Raw genomic sequence first — 21043 nt, forward strand, 5'->3', positions numbered from 1 at the left:
TGGCCTATTCCTATATTGTTGCCAGAGAAACCAATCTGAAGTTCCGCCAGGCCCCGATCATCACCCATAAAGAGCTGGTTGACACGGACAAGATGGCAGCCTTTGATGGTGAGCAGTTGCTAAGGAACCATAGGCATCATTGGAAGGACTGTATGTGTTCCTTGTCCCTAGAAGGCATGGCCTTTGAAGTCAGGATTCCAAAGGAAAGACAATTAACTGATCCTATCCATCCTCTAACTAAATCCTTTCTTGTTCCTTGGCAATTTTTCTCTTGTCCACCGACCAAATTCTACCCTACAATTTTCAAATCCCTTAATTTCTCTAGACTTTAGGTTTCTCTTCTGTCAAATGGGGAAGTTAGATCAATTGATCTCTCAAGTATCTTCTAGTTTTCATGTTCTCTATTCTCTGGCCTCTTTCAGTTCTGCTGTTCTGTGTTCCACATTCTCAATGTTCTCCTGGTGGATTATTTACCTCTCTCCTTTCATTCACTGCCATTCTCTTGAAAAAGCCCAGGTTCCCCTGCTTTCTCTCTTCATTCACTTCTTAACACTTTGTACTCTGGCTTATAATTCAACTGTAAACATTCTCTTCAAAAGTCTGAGTGATTTATTAATTGTCAAATCTTACTGCCTTTTATCAGTTTTTGTCCTTCTTGACCTCTCATTAGCATTTGACAACTGTTAACCTCTCTTTCTCTCTGTTTGTTTGTTTTGTTTTTATCACTCATTTATTTGCTTGTTTGAGAGAGAATAGGGAAAATATATTTTTACAAATATGATCTGGTTTGATTCACGACCCTGGGACATAAAGTTCTATTGTTCTCCCAATTTTGCAGTTGAGGAACACTAAGGCAAACAGATTAAGAGCCATACAACCAGTAAGTGTCTGAGGCTGGATTTGAATCCAGGTCTTCCCAACTCTCTTATCTAATATGCCACCAGTAACCCAAATCACACTCCTTCACTATGCACCAAGGCTCTGTGGAGAACCCTCTTGTTTCTTCTAGTCTCTACGTGGGGACCTCATCATCTCCCAAGGGTTGAATTAGCATCTCTATGTTGATTATTCTCAAATCCATTTATCCAGCCCTAGTCTTCCTCCTGAGTTCTATTCTTGAATCACCAGTGGTCCTTTGAACATTTCTAACCAAGCATCTCAAACTCAAGCTCTCCACAAACAAAACTTAACATTTTTTCCCCTAACCCTGCCCCTCTTCCAACTTCTTCTAGTGCCAAACCAACCATCTCCCTCACTCATCTCTAGTTTTCTTGGAGTCGGGACACTTGGATTCCAATCCCAACTCTGACACTTGCCATTTGCTAGTCAAACTATTTTAGCTTCCTGAATCCTTAAATCTCTAAGATGGGGAGAATGCTTCTTATATTTATCCCCCTTCATATAGTTATTGGAAGGAACGAGTGTAAATTTTAAAGGGGTTAGAGAATTCATAGTTGTTATTATTACTATTACAACTGAAAAACATGATATAGTGCATAGAGAACTGGCAGCAGAGAAGTCATGGGTTCAAGTTTCCCTCCCTCTGACACACACACAGACTCTAGGCAATTCATTAAGACTCAAATTGCAGAAAAAATGGTGGCAGCCAGTATTAGTAAAGGGAATTTCCTCCTCTGGGAGTCCCATATAGCAGTGACATTGAAGGTCTAGGCATTATCCTGTTAATATTATTGTAGACAGTATAGATTTAGATCAGAGAAGGGAAGGGATTCCCCAAGACAGCCAAGGGATTCAGGAACAAAGGGCTGTATCTTCCCCCTCAAAGTTCCTGGGTCCAGGCTCAGAGTCCAGGCTTACAAGTGGGACCAACAGCCCAATGCTTGTTGATGTGATAGGGACAGTGGTTTGTGAGGAGCCCAGCAGTCGGATGCACACGTTTGTGGGGACCTTGGAGTGGAAAGGAGAGAAACATTCCCTGGACAGTGAGAAGATCCTCTTGCGAGGCTGCAGGATCCGCAATACTGACACCTGCTATGGCCTGGTCATTTATGCAGGTGAGTCTATATTATGCAGTTCACCTTCCTGCCTGGGGAGATGTGGAACAGGGTCTGGGCAGTGGAGAAAGGACTCTCAAAGTCTGGAAGGCTCTAGTCTTGCCTCAGTCAGGAACTGCTTGTGACCTGAGGCAAGATCCTTCCTCTTCTCTAAATATGGACTTCCTCATCTGTAAAATACAAGGTCAGATGGTCTTGGAGAATATTCCTGACTATGACATTCTCTGTTCTACATCCTAAGGCCTTCCAAGCTCTAACATCCTGTGTTCTAAGGGCCCTCCCACCTCTGACATCTCAGAATTATATGGCATTAACTCAGTGGCTACTTAACCATGATTAAATACTGGTCAACTCCTGGTGAGTCCCTCTTTCCCATGCTTCCTACCAGGTTTTGATTCCAAGATTATGAAGAATTGTGGAAAAATCAAGCTGAAGAGGACGAAGCTGGACCGAATGATGAACAAACTTATCATTTTTGTGAGTGGAGTTAGTTGCCAGGCCAGGTCCCCAACCTCCTTCCCTTCCCTTACCCCACCCCCCAAGTCATTTGAGGAGTCTCAGAGGGGGTAGAAGAGCTGCAGAAGAGCTGAGTTCTAGTTCTCATTCTGCTACTGACTTGCCATTTGATTTTGGGCAAGTAATTTCTTCTCCTGAATTTCTATATCTGCAGAATGAGGAGGTTGAACAAGATAATTTCAAAGGCCCCTTCTTGTATGAATGTACCCATGGTTCTTGTTCGTCTCCTCTGCAATCCACCCCATCCTCTATCCTCTCAGAGTGGGCCTCTTGGTTTAGTGAGCCCTGCCCTGTTGGCCTTGGCACTAGAGGAGACTGGGATCAGAGACCAGACAGACTTGCTGGGGTGGGATAGGTGAACTGGTCATAGTCACAGCCTTGCGTAATAGGAGGAAGTCTGGGCAGATGGTGGAACATCAGAGCTGTCTGAAAATAGTAAGCAGGTGGGCATCCAAACAAGCAGAGATTTGGCACCAGGCAGGTTTGGCAGGCTGTGTCTTAACAGGTAGGCAGAGCTTGGCATGGGGCAGTCAGGTGGCAGACTTGTAGGAGAGGGGCTGAGAAGGTTGACTAGTAAGTCATTCAGAGCTCTCCCACCCAGGTACTGTCTAATCAAAATGGAAATTCTGATGAAAGTTCAATGGAGCCTGTGATTCAAATAAGATGTAACAGATAAAATTAGATCTCACAGCCTGGGAATTTGGATCAGGGGAATGCTGTACTTGAATTGTTAACAAAGCATCTGGCCAAGTTTGTCTAACTTCTTTGTGGGAGAGAAGAGATCTAGTTCCAACTCTCTCAGAAGTATTATTTCATATTAGCCCTCCCTGGGGCCAACCACCATGCTTTACAGTCAGTAGAAGCTTAAAAATATTTGTTGAAGTTGAAGGAATGTGGTCTAGATAACAGTAGAGTTAAGTAATAATAGTGAAGTGATTTAGTTAACAGTTTATTAAAGGTAACTAGAATTAGGTGAATTTGGAGCTGTTTAATGCCATGACCCAAAGAGGCAAAATAGGTCAATGTCAAGTGTCGGCCAAGGCCTTGAAATGTCCAACATCCAATGACCTGGATAAAGATCTAAATGACATACTTCTCAAATTTGTAGTCATATTAGTAGTCAAATTTGGTCATATTAGGACAGTGACTCCCCAAAGTGAATAACAGGCCAATGACAACCAAATAAAATGAAGACAAAGGTAAATTCTTACATTAGGGTTCAGAAAAATTGACTTCACAAGGAAGAGGTGTCACTGGACAATAGTTTTCATGAAAAAGATCTGGAGGTTTCAGTGAGCTGCAAGCTTGCCTTGACTCCATAAACCTAGTTGCCAAAAAACCTATGTGGTCTTGGACTATATTAAAGGAGCTATAATATCCAGATTGAGGGAGATGTTAGTCTTGCTGTCCTCTGTCTCTGTCAGATATATATGGAGTGTTGTGTTCAATTTTGCATGATGTGTTTTAAGAAAGACTTTGAGAAGCAAGCATATGCAGGGAAGAGTGATTATTATGGGGTTTCTACCCACTGACAGGACTGGACACCATACTTAAATTAGTTTGAAGAAGGAGAAATTTAGGGTAGACATCACTATTTTTTCTTTCTTCTTTTTTTTCTGAGGCACTGGGGTTAAGTGACTTGCTCAAGGTCACACAACTAGTAAGTATCAAGTGTCTGAGAATGGATTTGGACTCAGGTCCTCCTGACTCCAAGATTGGTGTTCTATCCCTGGTGCTGCCTAACAGTCCCTATTTTCAATCACTATTTTCAAGTATTTGAAGTTCCATTGTGTAGAAGAGGGATTAGCCTTGATCTGGGAGCTGTGGAATTTTAGGATGAAGTAAGGAATTATTTGAAAGGCACCCTCAGATTCTGGGAGACCCAGGCTCCAGTTTCATGGCTGATATATGATGACTGGTTAAGTTACCCGACCTCCTTAGTGTTGTTGGCAACTCTCTGAGGCACCATATTAGTAGAGAGAGTTTCTTCACTGAGAGTAGCAATAAGATGGTCTGGATGGGCATGGGGAGGGAAGGAAATACCTAGAGCTATGTAATCTATCTTCAGAAAATAGTGGTTCCCTCTCATTAGAGTTCTCCAAGAAGAGGCTGGAGAATTCAGGGTCATCTAGGCCCATTCCCTAGTCAGATTAGGAAACTGAGGTCCAGAGAGGTAGAAGTGATTTTACCCAAGGTTACAGAGGCAACAGACTAGGGGTGTTGTAGGGGAAATTCCAGTGTAGGGAAAAGAGCTCTGGTTCTGGGGATCAGAGGATGTTGGTTCAAATCCCTCTTCAGCTAAAATCACTTCTTCATCTCCCTGGGGCTCAGTTTCCTCATTTGTAAAATGATGAGGTTGGGCTAGACATGCCCTCAAAAAAACTTGTCAGCCAGGTGAACAGATGCTGGACTTGGAGTCAGAAAGATTGGAGCTCAGATTCAACCCTAGCCACTTGCTGGTTGTATGCTAACTGGGCCAGCAGCATAACCTCTCAGCCTCAGTTTTTCTCATTTATCAAATGGGAATCAAAATAACACTTAACTCCCAGGGTTGTTGTGAGGATCAAATAAGATAATACATGTTTAACTAATGCTTTTAAAGTGTTTTTTTAAATATTTTTTTCTTCTTCCTCCTCCTCTTCCTCTATTTTTTCCTTCTTCCTATTACTTCTTCTTTCTTCCTTTCTTGATATTCTGGGATCTTGGGGATTCTTCAAACAGTTTGTCAGTATTGGGAACACTAGGGATCTGACACTAAGGGTCAAGATGGTGATTATGTCCATCTGGGGCTTGAGGAGGCAGGGAGGACCAGTTAACTAGACCTCATAAGGAGGAAGGGGGCTTAGTAAGGTGCACAAGGGAAGATCCCAGTTACTTGAACATGAGATTACTTTGTAAACCCTAATAGGATATGGATATGCAGCTGTGATGTTGGCTAATCCTGGGGTCCTGGACAGACTCATGGACTTTTCCCATTCCTCTCCCCAAACCATCTAGAACATTGGGGAATCCCCTTCCAGAACATTTTTAGAACACATGCCTTCTAGAACATCTTCTAGTTTCTTCCAGATGATCTAGAATGCCTGTGGCTCCTTTCATCAGACACCTGTGGGTCTCCCTTCTGAAGTTTCTTTGGGATTATCCAAGCAGTGTAGAACACATATGGCTTCTTGTTTTTGGAAAATTGTCTCATCTAGAATACCCATGGTTCACTCCTAGAATACCTGTAGTCTTTGCTTATACCCACACCTCTCCCTTCAAAAATACCAGCAGCCCTCTTCTAGAACTCTTGTGGTCTTTCTTCTGGAGCACCTCTGGCTCCTCCTCCCCTTCTAAAGCACCTGTGGTTCCCCCTCTCCTTTTCAATCACCCATGGTCCTCCCCCCTTTCCAGAATGTCTGTGGTGCCCTTCTAGAGAACCTGTAGGTCCCTCTCTCCAACTTCCTCCTTTGACCATTTTGATCTGCCTCCCTGCACAGATATTCCTGATGTTGGTGGTGGTCTCCTTCTGCCTGGCGGTGGCCTATGGCTTCCTGGTGGTAGATTTCCAGACCAAACACAGCTACCTGTCTGCCTTCCACAGAGGGTCATCTCCAGTTGGCGAGGCCTTCCTTACCTTCTGGGGCTTCATGATCTTGCTCAGTATCATCGTCCCGATGTCCCTCTATATCACGTAAGCCAATGGGAAAGGTTGGGCAGGCCTAGAAAGATGACATGTGGGCAGGTAGGGAAGCTGATGCCCTGGGAGGGGAAGCAGCTGCAGGATGTCACTAGTGAGATCATAGATTCACAGCTTGGGAAAGGGCTTCAGAAGCCATTTAGTCTGACCTGTGTTTGAGCAGGACTTCGCTGTATAATAGCCCAGTAACTGGCTATCCAGCCTAGGCCTGAAGATCAGAGAATGTCAGAACTGGGGGCGGGGGCCTCAGAACACAGAATGTCAGGGCTGGGTGGGCCCTTAGAACACAGAATTTTCTGTCAGAGCTGGGAGAGCCCCTCAAACAGAGAATGTCAGGGCTGAGAGGACTTTTAGAACACAAAATGTCAAGGCTGGGAGGACCCTTAGAACACAGATTGTCAGAGTTGGGAGGACCCTTAGAACCCAGGATGTCAGAGTTGGGAGGGTCCTTAGAACCCAGGATGTCAGGGCTGGGAGGGCCCTGAGAACACAGAATGTCAGACCTGAGAGGACCCTGAGAACATAGAATGTCAGAGCTGGGAGGACCCTTAGAACTCAGGATGTCAGAGCTGGGGGAGAATTAAGAAAACAGAGTCAGAGTTGGGAGCATTCCTGGAACAGAGAATGTTACATCTGAGAGGAATTTAGAATATAGCAAGAACATAAGAGTCAAAGAACCTGAGGACATGGAATTTCTGGACTGGCAGGGATCTTAGAACTTGGGAATATCAAAGATGGAATACAGTGTCAGACCTGGGCAAGTTATCAAACATAGAATGACTCTAGACATAGATGACCTTAGACATCATTTAGTTTGCTTTCTTAATTCAGGGTCTGGGGTGGGCTAATGACTTAACAGTGTTTCACAGGTAGTGTTGGTTAGAACATGTGACTTTCTTGCTCATAAATCTTCAGTATATCCCATCTGCTGCTAGAATAAAATGCAATCTGCTTAATCCTGTCTTTAAAGTACTCCATCATCTGATTCCCACTTATTTTTTCCAAACTTATTGTTCATTTGCATTCATTCTCTATTCCAGTCAAATTGCCTGGACCTCGACATTCCCATTCTCCTGTGGCTGCCCCTTTGTACAGGCTGCTCCCCCACAGCAGGAACGCTTTCCCTCCTCTGCTGGGCCTCTTGCTCAATCAGGAAGGAATATTTTTGAGTTGAAATGAACTGAGGCAATATTAGTCTCCAAGTCTCCTGATTCTCAGACCTTTGACTTTCCCTCTTCAATGGGGCAGGGAACCTCTGGCCTATGGGCTGTATTGATCTGACTTTGCCAAGGCAACTGCAGACTGGACTCGAAATTCAATCAATCTAGGAGCTTTTTACGGGTGAATTAATTAAATGTTTGACCACATATAACCCATGAATTATGTTATAGATATATAAATGGCCCTTGGTAGAAATAAGGTTCCCCACCTCTGGACTGCAATATAACAAGGAAACAGTCCAGTTCCTGTCATGATTATTAGCCATAATTACTGCATTGCTTTGAAGTTTGTAAATATACTTCAAACCCACACTGCTGTTCACAATATCAATACGAGAACCAGCACTCAAGTGTTTTGATTCCAAGCTCGATGTTCTCACCCTTTCACCACACTGCTCTTATGTCCTAATAGGACAGGGCAAAATCACTGATTTGATTTTCTGTGTTCTAAGGGCCCTCCCAGCTCTGACATTCTGTGTTCTGAGGCCCCCCGCCCCCGGTTCTGACATTCTCTGATCTTCAGGCCTAGGCTGGATAGCCAGTTGCTAGGCTATTATACAGAGAAGTCCTGCTCAAACACAGGTTGGACTAACTGGCTTCTGAAGCCCTTTCATGTATGGGCACTCTTAATTGCTTAAGATAATCATAATTGTCATTATCATTATTATCATTATTATCATTATATCCTCCCAGCACTCCTGGTGGGGCACAGCTTGTATTGCTGCAGTTTCATAGTTGAGAAAGCTGAGGTTGGCCAAGGTTACGCACCTTGTGAGAGTCTGAGGTCAAATTTGAAGCAGGTCTTTTGATCTCCAAGCCCAATGCCCTATTCACCTCTAAGGCTCTAAAATAACAGTAACAATGTTATTGTTGCACTATTATGTTTTATTATATTATAAATAATATATATTCTAATGTTGTTTATTATGTTACTATTAGAATAATAACATTATTATAACAACAATAACATTTATATAGGGCCTACATCATGCTGTGCACTTTTACAATAATTATCATTTCATTTGATCCTCCCCCTGGGAGATAGGGGCTGTAATTATCCCCATTTTATGATTGAGGAAACTGAGGCAAATAGCAATTAAGTGACTTGCCCAGGGTCTCACAGCTAGTAAGTATCTGAAGCCAGACTTAAACTAGGTCTCCTTGACTCCAGACCCAATATAATTATTTGAACAAACCCGTTTAATGTTCTAATAAATTTTGGTGAAGTAGAATGAGTTATTGTAATTGCTTTGCTTTCTCAATATGTGGTTGCTTTCTCAAATAAAAATTTAAAAGCAATTAATTAACTAATATTTTAAAAATTTGATGGGAAGGTTATTATGGGTTCTTGGTTTCATTAATGTAGAGAACTCTGGCTATGGAAGTCTCCACCAGGGATAGTAATTGGTTAGGTGACATCAAGTGACCCTGGGCAGATAGATACATCAGAGGAAGCCTTGGCCTTTCCTTTAAAGCATGTAACCTCCAGTTCTCTCTCTCTCTCTCTCTCTCTCTCTCTCTCTCTCTCCCCTTTTTCTCTTTCTTTCTTTCTTTCTTTCTTTCTTTCCTTCTTTCTTTCTTTCATCTTTTCCTTCCTTCCTTTCAGAGTTGACTTATTTTGGAAGGACACTTCTTTATTTTCTCATCTATATATTTATTTTTTCAATTATATAATATTTTAACATGAACGTTAACATTCATTTTTTTGTAGTCTTCTCTCTCCCATCTGTTCTTCCTCGCATCCTAGGATAGCAAGTAATCTAATACAGGTTATACATGTTTCCATTACACATAGTTCCATATTTGACTTCCAGTTCTGAGAGTGCCCATGCACATTGTATATCTCTTCCTTCTCCCCCATCAGATTCCTCTGTGACTCTGCCCTGTCCTAAGGACACGAGCAGTGTGGTGAAATGTGGTGAACATCGAGTTTGGAATCAAAAATTTGAGTTCTGGTCCTTGTATTGATATCAGTAGTGGGAGTTTGAAGTATTTTTGCAAGTTTCAAAGTACTATTTCAATGCAGTAATTGTGGCTTCTTCTTCTTCTTCTTCCTCTTATTATTGTTATTATTATTATTATTATCCACCTCACAGGTTTGTTGTTGGAAAAGTACTTTGTAAACCTTGAAATATCATAGCAGTGAAAAAGATTAGTCATTCATAATTATTATTAATTAGCCTTATTCTTCCAAGATGTGTTGTTTTGGGGAATGTCTTCAATTTTTTCTTCCCTTGGTCATGCTCTGGGTGGGGTCCCTGGACTGGGCCATTGGGCCTTCAATTTATCCCAGGCTTTCAGTAAAACTGTCCTTTGTCTCATATTCTTGCAGTTTTGAGTTTATCTATCTGGTGAATAGCTGTTTCATCAATTGGGACCTGGAGATGTACTACTCACCCCGGAACATGCCAGCCAAGGCCCGGAGTACCAGCCTCAATGACCAGCTGGGACAGATTGAGTATATCTTCTCCGACAAGACGGGGACCCTGACCCAGAACATCATGAACTTCAAGAAATGCTGCATAAATGGGCTGACTTATGGTGACTAGTGACCTCTGCCTCTATAGGGACACCACTTTCCATCCCCTTTCTCCTTGGGTTAGGTCTCCCTTCCATTCTAACCTTTCACCCCAGATTCTATTGCTTACCCTGCCCAGACCCTCCAGGATAATCTCTGTGGCCAAGTCCGCACCTGGAACCTTGGACCCTACCCCTAGAGATAGTCAGATAGCCTAGTAAGTAGAAGACCTGTTGATATTCTGTCTTAGTTCCTGGCTAATCATGTGACTCTGGGCAAATTCCTTTAACCTCCTCTTACTTCAGTTTCCTTATTTGTAAAATGAGAATAATAATAGCAGGTTTGTTGTGAGGATCAAATGAGGTGCTACATGTAAAGGGTATTGGAAACCTGTAAGCCCTATATGTATTTCCTTGAAAATAAGACCAGGTCTTATAATTTTTGCTCCAAAAGATGCAGTAGGACTTATTTTCAGGAAATGTCTTATTTATTTATTTATTCATTTATTTGTTCCATATACAACAGTATACATTTATTATTTTACTCATGCATGAAATCTATTTTTAGTATTAATGTCAATATTATTTATTTATATTTAATTATGTATTAATGTTATCTTATAATTCAACACATCCCTTGTTTGTTGCAGTGAATGTGCTAAATTTGCCTATCTGGCTGACAATCTTTTGGGGTAGAACTTTTATTATGAGCATCCTGAAAAAATCATGCTGGGATTTCTTTTCTGGTTAAGCTTATTTTTTGGGGGGGGGTACAATATAAATGTTATATATTAGTAATATTAGAGAGGAGGCCTGGGGAAGTGGAAAAAAGGACTCAGGAGTCAGGAGAGGCCTGGGATCAAATTCCACTGACCCTGTATGACCACTATCAAGTCAGAGTACCCCTTTGAACCTCAGTTTCCTCATCTGTAAAATGAGACTAATACTACTACTAATAACTACATCTTAGGGCTGTTACAAGGCTTAAATGATAGAATATCACTAAGAGCTTTGCAAACCTTAAGTGATCTTAGGTCTGTCTTCCAGGGATCACCAAGGATTTGCCCGAGTTCACATATTGAATCAGTGGCAGGTCCCAACATCTAATTCCGATCAGTTCTGGGGTAGACTCTTCCTTTAGAAAGAACTTCAGAGCTCCTTCTGTCCTGAAGTTTAGTTTTCCTTTTATCACTTGCTTAGCTCCTCTAAGAAAGGAGATGAGAGGTTGGGACTCCCAATGGTAGGAAATTTGAAACTCATCTATAACGGCAATGGACTGAAACTGTATTTCTTGTCTAGGTACAGATGAAAATAGTGGGGAAGGCCTTCAGGTGAGTTTGATCTTGGTCTGGGCCTGGAACCAGAGGGTCTTGATCTTGAGTAGGAGGTAGGATTACCATGGTGGGGAATTTTCATCCAGTCATAGCATCCTGTAATGACAGAGTTTGGGTGGGTCATTAAGAGTTTGAATGTTAGAGCTGGGGAAGGCCCTTAGCATGGAGAATGGTAGAGCTCAAAGGGCTTAGAACACAGAATGTTTTTGTGTGATTATCAACTGCCAAAGACTTAGCTCTTCTAAGAAATATCGGGATCAAAGACAATTCTAAAAAGGTTTGCAATGTGAAGTGTCATACATATCAAGAGAAAGAACTATGGACTGAATGCAGAGCAAAGCTCACTATTTTCACATTTTTTTTTTTGGTAAGGCAATGGAGTTAAGCAGCTTGCCCAAAGTCACACAGCTAGTTAATTATGTGTTTACGGTCAAATTTGAACTCAGGTCCTCCTGACTCCAGGGCTGGTGCTCTATCCACTGTGCCACCTAGCTGCCCCTCATTTTTACTGTGTTCTCTCTGTCTCTATCTTTCTGTCTCTGTCTGTCTCTCTGTCTGTCTGTCTGTCTCTCTCTCTCCTTGTTTCTTCCTTCCCCATCACTGTTTCTCCCACAGGCTGTCTCTTTGAGCTGGAACAAGTATGCAGATGGGAAGTTGTTATTCTATGACCACACACTCCTAACAGCCATCCAGCAAGATGAGGATGAGGTAGCCCGAGAGTTCTGGAGGCTGCTGGCCCTGTGCCATACTGTCATGGTGGAAGAGAAGGCTGGTGAGTGATGTCCAGCATGGAGGAAGGGCACCATTATCAGGAGGTCTCTGGGAAGAAATGGGGGAAGTGAGATTGTTGGACTCTTGTTTCACTGGGAGATACAGGGAAATAGCCTTGTTTCTGTTTTATTTCAATTGAAAAAAGGTGCGGGAAGGCATGTGGGAAGGTATGTAATCATTTTATAAACCTAAGTACATCCTATTTGAAATGCTTGTATTCAAATGCTCGGATTCAAATTCTAAGAAACTTAACGTGTGGGACCCTGAACAGGCAATGTCCCTTTCTCAGTCTCTTTTTCCCTCATCTGTCAATTGATGGACTTCTAGAGTCTCTTACATTTACAAGTGAATTCTATCAAACATTTAAAGAACAATTAATTCCAATACTATACAAACTATTTTTAAAAAAATAGGAGTTCTACCTTCTATTCCTTCTATGATACCAATATGGTACTGATACCTAAACCAGGAAGAGCTAAAACAAAGAAAATTATAGCTCAATCTCCCTAATTAATAATGATGCAAAAATTTTAAATTTTATTTAAATTTTATTAAATTTATTTTATTAAAATTTTAGTAAAAAGATTGCAACAAGTTATCACTAGAATAATATACTGTGATCAGATATTTTATGCTAGATGTGCAGGGATGGTTCAGTATTTGGAAAACAATTGGCATAATTAACAGAAATCTTATGATTATCTCAATAGGTACTGAAAAAGCCTTTGATGAAATATAGCACCTATTCCTTTTAAAAAAACAACTCCTAAAGAACATAGGAATAAATGGAGTTTTCCTTAAAACGATAAGCTGTATCTATCTAAAGCAGCATATATGATGAGGATAAATGAGAAACGTTCCTAATAAAATCAGGGTAAAATAAAGATGCTCATTATCACTACTATTTTTCAATATTGTATTAGAAATGTTAGCTTCAACAATGAGAGGAAAAAGAAATTGAAGGAATTAGAATAGGCAATAAGGAAACAAAACTATCACTCTTTGCAGATGATATGATGGTATACTTACAGAATCCTAGAGAATCAACTCAAAAACTACTTGAAACAATTAACTTTAGCACACTAGCAGGATATAAAATAAACCCACATGGAGTCCTTTCCAACGCTATGTCTATGATGTTGTGACACAAATGAAAAATACAGATTTTGCATCTCTAGTGACTTGCACACAGTAAGTGTATAAGTAATGTTTTATGCATTTATTCACTCATGGTTTGCCATGAATTAATTCATTGACCCATTAGGTTGAGACAGGTTCAGGGAATGACATAAATTAGACGTTCAGGGTCAGTCATTGGAAAGGTCGGGGAATGATGCTCTCCCCAGGTCAAGCCACTATTGATGAAAGGGTGATAAGAGGGACTGGGAATTACTAAACAGTTTACAAATATTAGCTCATTTGAAAAGGCAGTAAACTTAGTTTTTTTAGGAAGGGAGGGAGTGTCTGAATGTAGAACTGCAGTGATGGTAAATTTGGAGCTGAAAGGACTGTGATAAGCCATCGAGTTCAACCCCTTCTTTTTAAGTATGAAGAAATTGATGCCCCAAAAGGTCAAATCATTACCCAAAGTCACACAGCTGATTGGTAGCAGAGATCTAGTGCCAGTGCCTTTCAATGGCATTGGGAGAGTCCTTAAAGTGTAGAACCCCAATGTAAGGAGGAGATTTAGAACACAGAGTGTCAGAGTTGGGAGGGCCCTTAGAACACAAAATGCCAGAGGTGGGAGAACCTTTAGAACACAGAACATCAGAGCTAAGAGGTCCCCTAGAACACAGAATGTCAAAGCTTGGGTGGGGGGCTCTTAGAACATAGAATGTCCAAATTGGGAGGATCCTTAGAACACAGAATGTCAGAGCTGGGAGCACCCTTAGAACACAAAATGTCAGAGGTGGGAGGACCTTTAGAACACAGAATGTCAGAGCTAGGAGGTCCCCTAGAACATAGGATGTCAGAATTGGGAGGGAGGACTCTCAGAACAGAGAATGTTAGGACTGGGAGGACCTTTAGAACACAGAATGTCAGAGTTGGGAGGACCCTTAGAACATAAAATATGAAAACTGGCAGGACTCTTATAGAATCCCAGAACAAGGACTGATAGTACAGATAATGCTCAGTGGAAAACCTTTTCCAAGTGCCCTAGTTGCTGTCTGCTTTTTCTCTATGTCTCCTGAAATATCATTGAATTTACTGATTTTTTAAAAAGCAGTACTGCCTGGTTTAGAATGTAAGTATCTTGAGGTCAGAGATTGTTGGATTTCTGTCTTTGTCTTCCCACCATCTAGGCCTGGAAAAATTATAGTTACTTAGCAAATGTTTGTCAGTTCTACCAGGTGGCATGAAATGATTCACAAATATATTGAATTATAATAACTGACATTAAGGTAGTTCTTCCAGGTTTACAAAGCCCTTTGTCTGCTTTATCTCATCTTGCCCCACAAGAAATTGTTGAGAAAGGTCATAGGGATATTATCATGCCCATTTTACACATGAAGAAAGAGGTCCACAGAAGTAAATGACTTGGCTAGGTTCTCAGAGAGAGTCTGAGGTAGGATTTGAACCTTGGAGTTCTAGGTCTAAATCCTGTGGATCTCTAGCTATTTCCCCAGGTTGCCTGAAAGAGGGAAGTGCCATGATCTGGGCTCTGAGATACTATGGGCCTCAAGCCAAGACCCAGATGTTCCTAAGAAACTCTGCCCTCTCCCCTGCAGGAGGCCGTCACCTGAGCCCTTGGGGCTCAGGGTTGACATAGGACCTCCTGAAATGTTTGTTCTTCCTTCTAAAGTGTTTCAAAGTCTTCCTGGGGGACTCATGCCTAAGGCTGAAAGTGGCCTCTCTAGGTTTCCCTGAGCCAACATACACTAACCCTCCGGTTTCTATTATACTGGAAAAGTTCTGGGCAGCCAAGATCCTTATTCTCTAAGGACCCATGGTCTGTTGGTCAGTCACCTTAACTTTACGGATGACTCGGGGCAGGAGGGCCCTTCTGGAAAGAACAATGACTTAAGTTCAAGACATGACTAATGGCAGCTGGTGATGCAGCAAATGTATCCAGGAAGACTGAGTTCAAATCCAGTTTCAGCCTCTTCCTAGCTCTGTGATCCTGGACAAGTCACTTTCTAGTTTTGTTGTTGTTGTTGTTTTTGTCTTTACCATCAGACAGTAAGCTCCTTGAGGGCAAGTGACCAACACATTCTTAGGCACTTAATAAATGCTTCTTTCCTAACCCACCCAGGCTGTTGGGATCCATCATGCCCCCATTTAGGGAACTCTTCCTACCTCCCTACTCCCCTTTTCTTTTTTTTTTCTACTCCCCTTTTAACATCTTTTCATGTGCTGTGGGTTCCTGAGGTCAAAGACTCTCTTTTGTCCTTTGTATCTGTGTGTGTAGTATAATGTCTGGCACACTTATTCTGTTTTTTCAGTTGGGACCCTATTTTTGGGACCCCATTTGGGGTTTTCTTGGCAGAGATACTGGAGTAGTCTTCCATTTCCTCCTCAGCTCATTTTATTGTTTATGAATGCAAACAGGATGAAGTGACTTGCCCAGGGTCAATACAGCTAAGCTAGTAAGTGTCTGAGGCCAGATTTGAACTCCAGAAGATGTCTTCCTGACTCCAAGTCCATCACTCTATCCATTATGCTTAATAAATCTTTATTTACTGTCTCTCTAACCCTTATTCCCTGACTATGTATTCTCTCTTATCTAAAAAATTCATTTAAAAAATTATATTTAAAGATATTTTAACATTAATTTTTGTAAAGTTTTTCTCCCTCCCACCCTTTCCTCTCTCCACCCTAAGATAACAAGTAATCTGTGTATTATACACATATATATAGATATAGATATAGATATAGATATGTATCTCTCTATATTTATGTCTTTCTCTCTCTCTCTCTCTCTCTCTCTCTCTCTCTCTCTCTCTGTGTGTGTGTGTGTGTGTGTGTGTGTGTGTGTGTGTGTGTTTCCTCTCTTTAGGCCAACTGATCTACCAGGCAGCTTCTCCAGATGAGGAGGCCTTGGTGACAGCCGCTCGGAACTTTGGCTATGTTTTTCTGTCCCGAACTCAGGACACCATCACCACCAATGAGCTTGGCATAGAGAGGACCTACCAGGTGCTGGCCATGTTGGACTTCAACAGTGACCGAAAGAGGATGTCTGTGCTCTGTAAGCATAGGAGTTCCCTGAAGAGATCCCTGAGATGGGATTCCTGGGTTTATCTTTATACTTATCCTCTGTTTAAGCATTTCCCCTTAGTAGGGGGGATTAGAAACCTCCTCCATTGACCCAGATTGATTGGCATCTGTAATTTAGAGTCAGGCAGAGTTGTCTGGGACACTTGAATACCTTGTTCAAGATCCCTGTGCCATTTTGTCAGAGGCAGGCCCTGGACTCGTACCTACTCACTTCCTGCTTCTTTTTCCATTAATGGTTGACCTATTAAGTCTGATCCATAATAAAACCAAAAGTAGTGTTTTCTTCAATGTTACCCTATTTTGAAAGTCTTATTCCTCCTTCCAAGTTAATAAGTAAAAAATAGATCATTTTGGTCTTGTGTTGGGCTGATCAATCACAGTTGGACATCCAACATAGTGATGTCATTTTGGGCCCCATTTATGGACAATAGCCATTCAACCAACCAAGTTAAAAATAACTTCCTTTTTTTGCAAGGCAATGGGGTTAAGTGACTTGCCCAAGGCCACACAGCTAGGTAATTATTAAATGTCTGAGGTCAGATTTGAACCTAGGTACTCTGGGTGCAACAAGAATAACTTTCAAAAAAGCTTTGAAATCATGACAAGGATTGTGCTGCCGCTTGCTAGCATCACTATTTTATTTTATTTATTTTAATTTCCCTTCAATAGTATTACTCATGATTTCATTAGCATGGCTCTTTTTTCCCACCATTGAAGACTATCAGCTCCTCTCTGTCCCAGACATCTTCTTCATGAGTGGCTTAAAATGACAATAGTTGTCTTTCAATTTTGAGAAAGACCATGCCAACCAAATTAATGATGGCATAACATGCACATTATATTTATTATAGTGAGGGGTATGTTGTAAAAAGACATCCTCTCTTGCTTTTTCCAGAATCACTTCACATCAAACCCTAAAGCAGTACTTTTGGTGATGGTCTGACTTCTTTGGGAGTCTCTTGGCCTTTGTATGGTTTCCTTTCCCTTATCATTGAGGCAGAACTTCTACAGCTTTGGGCTAAGTGCCAGGATGTGGTTTCTGGCAACAGAGTGGTGACCACACAGTATGTCCAAGTCTGTTTTTCGATGAACTAATGAGTAGCTTAGAAAAAATTCATCCCCTATTGATCAGACCTCTGGTCATGAGACGCCCTGCATGTGACTAGGAAGCCTTCCTTGTATAGGATCATAGATTTAAGATCCAGAAGACACCTCAGATACCATCAAATCCCATTTTGTGGATGAAGAAACTGGGCTAGAGAGGTTAAGGGATTTGCCCTTGAGCACATAGGAAGTAAGGGTCAAGTAGGATTTGTGGGGCTTGAAGCAAATTCCTCAGACCCCAGTTTCAGTGTGGTCTCCACTGTAGCAGGCCACTGCTGAGACCCATCCAAGCTTGGGATCCATTACAGTTTGTTGGGCTAATATTGCCTTCAGGACATCTTCTCCATCAAATGAGATGTTAGAGGGGTTCTTCTGGGAAGGACCTGAGCAGGAATCAAGCAGATAGTTGATTCTGAGACCAAGAGATGGGAAATGAGCTATGTAGGTCACATGGCAAGACACTGGAGATGGGGAAGGGTATTAGAATCCAGGTCAGTAGATGTCAGAAGATTGTTCCTCAAGCTCTGTCCTCAAGTCTGTGGGAAAAAAGATTAGATTTTTTATGTTTGGCCCCAGTGGGAAGAACTAAGAGGGGAGAGAGGATGATTACAGAGATGCAGATGGAGACTTCTTGTTAGGAAAAATGTCCTAACTGTTGTCATGAAATGGGTTGCTTGGTAGGTACTGAGTTCCCTCTCACTGGAGATCTCAAAGTATAGGTTTGTTGGGGGTATTGAAGGAGGTAAGGATTGAACCAAATATCCTGGGAAGTTTATTTTCTTGCTGAGATTTTGGGGTTCTTTGCTCAAGAAATGCTTGGGCACCCACTGTATACTTCTTACCCAGCTGAAACTGCTGATAGATGTCACTCCCCAAGCCATGTCACAGTTTCTTTCTCTAAGAGTTTGGAACAATCGTGAAAGAGATGGAGCAGGCAGGGAGAAGGGATCTGTTCAGCTAGCTGTATCTCGGAGGGATGCCAGCAGCCCAAAGTAGAGGAATCTTCCAAAACTCAAAATTCTTACTTTTTTTTTTTACTTTTTGCAAGGTAATGGGGTTAAGTGACTTGCCCAAGGTCACACAGCTAGGTAATTATTAAGTGTCTGAGGTCACATTTGAACTGGGGTCCTCCAGACTCCAGGGCCGGTGCTCTATCCACTTTGCCACCTAGTGGCCCCAACTCAAAATTCTTAATAGTCCTTGCATTACTGCCTGGGGATCCACTGAAGATAAATGGACTCTTTTCTTCCGCAGTGAGAGATCCTGAAGGCACAATCCGACTATATACCAAGGGAGCTGACACTGTGATATTTGAGCGTCTCCGGCCAGGATGTCCTAATGAACTTGCTACTGAGAAGGCCCTGGATGTAAGTTCCTAGGGACTGGGATGGGGAGGAGGAAGATCTATCTCTGGTCTCCTTCTGTTCTGTCTTTGGTCTCTCTTGTGTGGCTACTCCGTCATCCAACCATGAAATAGAGAGAGTCAGAAGACCTGCATTCAAGACCTGGCCTTTCCATTTGACCCTGGGAATGACTGGCTCTGGCTCAGCTTACTCATAAAGTAAGAGACTGAACCAGATGATCTCTAAAGTCCATTTTAATTTTCACATTTTATATTTTGAGAACTTTTTACCTATTATATTTTATGTTCTATATTCTAAGGACTCTGACATTCCATATATTAAATTCTCTCTCAGCTCTGACATTCTAGATCCTAGGTCATTTAGAACTTTGACATTTCATATTCTAAGGTTTCTCCCTTCTCCTCCTACCTTCTTATAGCTCCTTACTGTTTTCTTTTGCTGGATCTTTATTCAAGTAGTGATGTGCACCCTTTCCTGGGCTTTGAAAATCAGGTGAAGCCTAGGAACTCCTTCTCAAAAATAATACTTTTTAAATGCATTAAAATATATAGTATTATTAACGAAAACTTCTCTGGAGGAGATGGAAAGCTTAGGATCCAATGCTGCTATCAATAAGCTGATATTATAATTGGACAAACAAAAGGATCAGATGTGAATAGTGTGAGATGCAAATGGAGTTAGTACCATAGGGATTATGGGATGGAGTGGTCAAGGAGAGCTGTTTGGGGCTAGTGGGGCTTGAAGACCTTAATCAGTCCTCAATGCACATTTATTTAGCATTTACAAGTGACAGGCAGCTCACTAACCACCAGAGCTACAAAGGGACCAGTGTTCCTGCCAGCCAGGAGCTTATTCTCCAAAGGGGAAGACAACATGCAAACAAATATATTCAAATGAGCTATTACAGGATAAATGAGAAACCATTAAGAGAGGGAAGTCCCTTGAATTAAGAGAGGCTTGCTTTTAAATAATATTGACTCACATTTCTAAAGCATTTCTTTTGGACCCAGACCTGTGAGTTCCATGGCCTAGTGAGCTCCTATCGTATACCAGTGCCGATGGGTGAGCACCTGCTCTGCAGCTTAGACTCTGCACAGGTGTTCCTAAGCTCATAAGGAGCTTCCTGGCAAGAGAAAAAAACAAAGGTGCCAAGGCTTGTTCATGGCCTGTTGAATTTTTGATTTAACTCTTAAGTCTCTCGAATCAGTCTTCAGAGTCTAAAGAATGCTAAGGGTAGAGGGGAAAAATGATTAGCTGTTACTTGGGACTTTGGGTTCAGATGGGTTGAAGAGTTATGTCTTTGAAATGGGCTAGCAGGGGTTAGAAGGGGCACTGATGTAGGGAGACCCTTTTTTAAAACCATTTTACAATTAAAGAAATTGAGACTCAAAGGAATAAAGTGACTTCTCTAAGGTTGGATGGGTGAAGTAGCACTTATAATCAAAACAATATATATTAAGTCCTTAGAATGTGTATGCTCCCATGGTGAGTACCGAGACCGATTGGCCTGGGAGTGGATGCAGTGCTAGGAGACCTTTGGGAGTGAGAGAACCCTAGAGGCCTTTAGGGTTGATGGCTAATGAGACCAGCTGACCTTCCTTGTTCAGGCCCAAACACTAGCTTCAGAGAGTCTCTAGGCCTCTTGTTGCCCAGCAACTGTCCCTAGGAGTCCCTTCTAGGACTTAGGACACTGTCTCCTCTGAAGACTAGAGCCCCAGGGACTAGGGGCAGCAACTCTGCCTGTCCTGGGAGGACACTAGCCTCCAATGTAGTGAGCTGGGACAGGCGGGGTGTGTAGAGATTCATACTCTCTGCGTCAAGACTGTGGACAGAGGCTCTTCGCTGCCCCTGGGAACCATCTTGGTCAATTCACAGCCAAATCCCAACTCTGCTTAGTTTCAGTTGTGTCTGAGTCTGTGTAACTCCATGAATCTTACTGTCCTTGGGGTTTTTCCTTGGCAAAAACTATTTCCTTCTCTGGCTCATTTTTACAGATGAAGAAACTGAGGCAAATGGGGTAAATGACTTGCCCAGAGTCACACAGCTAGAAAATATCTGAAGTTGGATTTGAACTCAGATCTTAAACTCTATCCATTGAGCCACCCAGTTAGCTCCTCACAAAGGGAGTTGCCTCCCTTTGTGAGCTTGGGCAAATCATCTGCCCTTAGTTCTTTGCTTTTGCTCCTTCCTCTGTATAATGAGGGATTTAGTCCCCATGATCCCTCTGTGTTCCTCTTAGCAAGATTTGATAATCCCAAATCAACAAGTTTTGAATCCCTACTATTCAGTTCAGTGACTATTCAGGAAG

General features: G+C 41.9%; 1 protein-coding gene across 1 annotated transcript in view; it reads left to right on the forward strand.

Moving 5' to 3' along the window:
- The window catches only part of ATP8B3 (ATPase phospholipid transporting 8B3), an 89546-nt gene that overhangs the window by 33172 nt on the left and 35331 nt on the right, over positions 1-21043 (forward strand). Inside the window, exons 7-15 of the mRNA XM_074202222.1 lie at positions 26-108; positions 1857-2015; positions 2404-2492; positions 6011-6204; positions 9763-9971; positions 11247-11278; positions 11897-12053; positions 16050-16238; positions 18626-18738. Coding sequence (XP_074058323.1) covers positions 26-108; positions 1857-2015; positions 2404-2492; positions 6011-6204; positions 9763-9971; positions 11247-11278; positions 11897-12053; positions 16050-16238; positions 18626-18738 — 1225 coding nt within the window. The remainder of the gene's footprint in view (positions 1-25; positions 109-1856; positions 2016-2403; positions 2493-6010; positions 6205-9762; positions 9972-11246; positions 11279-11896; positions 12054-16049; positions 16239-18625; positions 18739-21043) is intronic.

This window comes from Macrotis lagotis, chromosome X (genome assembly GCF_037893015.1).
Source record: "Macrotis lagotis isolate mMagLag1 chromosome X, bilby.v1.9.chrom.fasta, whole genome shotgun sequence".
NCBI lineage: Eukaryota > Metazoa > Chordata > Mammalia > Peramelemorphia > Peramelidae > Macrotis > Macrotis lagotis.